Consider the following 2,532-nt stretch of genomic DNA (forward strand, 5'->3'; position numbering starts at 1 on the left):
GCCCCACAACTGACCAAAAAAAAAACAAAAAAAAAAAACAATCTCACAGACTTTCCTGCCTGGGCTGGCTTTGAACCTCGATCCTCAGATCTCAACTTCCTGAGTAGCTAGGATTACAGGTGTGAGCCGCCGGTGCCTAGCTGAATATCTGATATTTTTGGAATACTCTTGCTGGATCCAAAAAGTCCTGAGTGCTGATCCATCTCTAACACGCACAAACACTCTAAGTAGCGATGTTCTATACACAGAGCAGCTCTAACCATGGATGGTGCTGCTTATACGGCCCCACACTTCTACTCCCATCACCTGTCCTAGCTTGAGCTCTAAAGCAGGCAGCTCAGTAACAAGCCATCTACTCAGGCCAGGGAGAAAGCTTCCTGAAAGGAGATCCAAGAGGCAGAACAAGTAAAGCAACATGTGGACACAGACATTGGGTTTATTTTTGGGGGGGGACTGTGACCAAAGTCAGCAAGAGACAAATTCAGTGCCCCAGAAGTCTTCCTGAAGTCAATTTCAACCAGCTGGATTTCAGAAGAAGTTCTCTAATCATCTCATCATCATCTCTCCTTCCAGGACAGTAGTACAGGGCTGCACCGGCACTGTGGGAATCTTCAACACCTCCTGTGTCTTCTTGTCCTCTTAATTCAGACAGTCAGATTCTCTCTCTCATCAAGATTATCAATTAATTTTTTATTATTATATACTTCCAGGTTTTGGTTCATGGTGAAGGCCACTCCAGAAAGGACAGGACAATGACTATGCCCACCAGTCATTCCACTGCAAGCCAGTTTGCTCACCCAGCTGAGGGGACTGCAGGACCATTTAATCACAAAGATTAGAGCCCACAGTGAGATGAAAACAAACGGTTCTTTCTGAGTTCATGTCAGCGCCGGAGCCTTAGAAAGAAAGCATGTTTACACTCAGTACTGTCCAATGGGTAATACTTATCATAAAAATCTAAAACATACTCTTCAGTCTTGAATCCAAACTTCTGGTACAGCAGCATAGCAGGGTTGCTTGCTGAGACGTGAAGGGTCACGTCCTTGCCCATGCAGGTCTGCCAAGAGAGTAGAAAAATATAAGGTAAAATGAAAGGGCCTGAGGGAAATTGAGTAGGAGAAGAAACAGAAATCAAGGACCAACGCAGAGGCACGGCAGCACCTAGCTACAACTGGAAACTGAAAGGCATTTTCTGCTGATCTAAGCTTTCACAAGATTAAACTGATTTTTTTTTTTTTTTGGGTGGGTTGTGGGGCTTGAACTCTGGGCTTGGGCACTGCATTGTCCCTGCACTCTTCAGCTCAAGATAAGTGCTCTACCACTTGAGCCACAGCGCCATTTCTGGTTTTCTAGTGGTTTATTGGAGATAAGAGTCTCACGGACTTTCCTGCCCAGGCTGGCTTTGAACCATGATCCTCAGATCTCAGCCTCCTGAGTAGCTAGGATTATAGGCATGAACCACCGGCGACTGGCTAGATTTTTATCTGGAAGCAAAGGACCAATTGGATACTTTGTCAGCTTTATTATTTTATTTACAATTTAATTACATTTAATAAAATTATAGATCACTATCAACCTATGACAACTTTAAATAGGAGAAAATAGTAAATTCTTTTTTTTTTTTTTGCCAGTCGTGGGGCCTGAACTCTGGGCTTGGGCCCTGTCCCTCAGCTCTTCAGTTCAAGGCTATCGTTCTACAACTTGAACCACAGTGCCATTTTTGTTTTTTTTTGCTTATGTGGTGCTGAGGAATCGAACCCAGGGCCTCATGCATGCAAGGCAAGCACTTTACCACTGAGCTACCTTCCCAGCCCGAAAATGGGAAATTCTGCCTTTGCAAACTAGATATACTTTATATTACTCTTCCCCCCAAAAAACTTGTAAGAATTTCCTTTCTAGACCCACTAGAAAAGGTGTTAAATTTTATATCTATATATAAAATATATAACATATAAAACATTATTAATTATGAAGTCTTGAGTATCTTGTATAGACCCTCCAAAAGGGATAGAATTAATTTCTCTGAACTAACATTTCTGCATTTAACACTAGCCTAATGCCAGGGGGAAAGTAGTAATTGTCCTATAAACACAAAACAAAGTTTTAGATTCTTTAAACCAGCTATACAAAATGAGGTGCCTCAGGGCTGGGATGTAGCTTGGTGGCAAAGCGCTTGCCTTGCAAATGCAATGTCCTATGTTTAATCCCCAGTACCAAAAGAAAAGGAAAAAAAAAGTTTAAAAAATTAAGGTACCCCAAAAGTCATGCAAATTAAGAGCTTGCTTTTACTGAGAAAAGCACTGAAATGCTGAAGTTGACAGAGTCCCTGAGATTTACTGTGTTTTTCAGGGCCTGCATTAAGAATTCTGTAGAAGATCACCTGACAGCTTCCTTCATTTTTCTGCTTAACTGACAATGTTAGTCTAAATGCATTTTTGCATTTTGGAGACAAGAGAACAAGCCCTACCACAATACCAAGAACAAGAGCTTGTTGTGGGCATGTAGAGCAATTTTTTTTTTCGGGGGTGGGGG

General features: G+C 41.9%; 1 protein-coding gene across 1 annotated transcript in view; it reads right to left on the reverse strand.

Moving 5' to 3' along the window:
- Positions 1 to 859: 859 nt before the first annotated feature.
- Csrp2bp (CSRP2 binding protein) overlaps positions 860 to 2,532 on the reverse strand; it is a 37,990-nt gene continuing 36,317 nt past the window's right edge. Inside the window, exon 9 of the mRNA XM_013027115.1 lies at positions 860 to 1,057. Coding sequence (XP_012882569.1) covers positions 884 to 1,057 — 174 coding nt within the window. The 3' untranslated portion in view covers positions 860 to 883. The remainder of the gene's footprint in view (positions 1,058 to 2,532) is intronic.

Source organism: Dipodomys ordii, unplaced genomic scaffold (genome assembly GCF_000151885.1).
Source record: "Dipodomys ordii isolate 6190 unplaced genomic scaffold, Dord_2.0 Scaffold99, whole genome shotgun sequence".
In the NCBI taxonomy this organism is placed as follows: Eukaryota; Metazoa; Chordata; class Mammalia; order Rodentia; family Heteromyidae; genus Dipodomys; species Dipodomys ordii.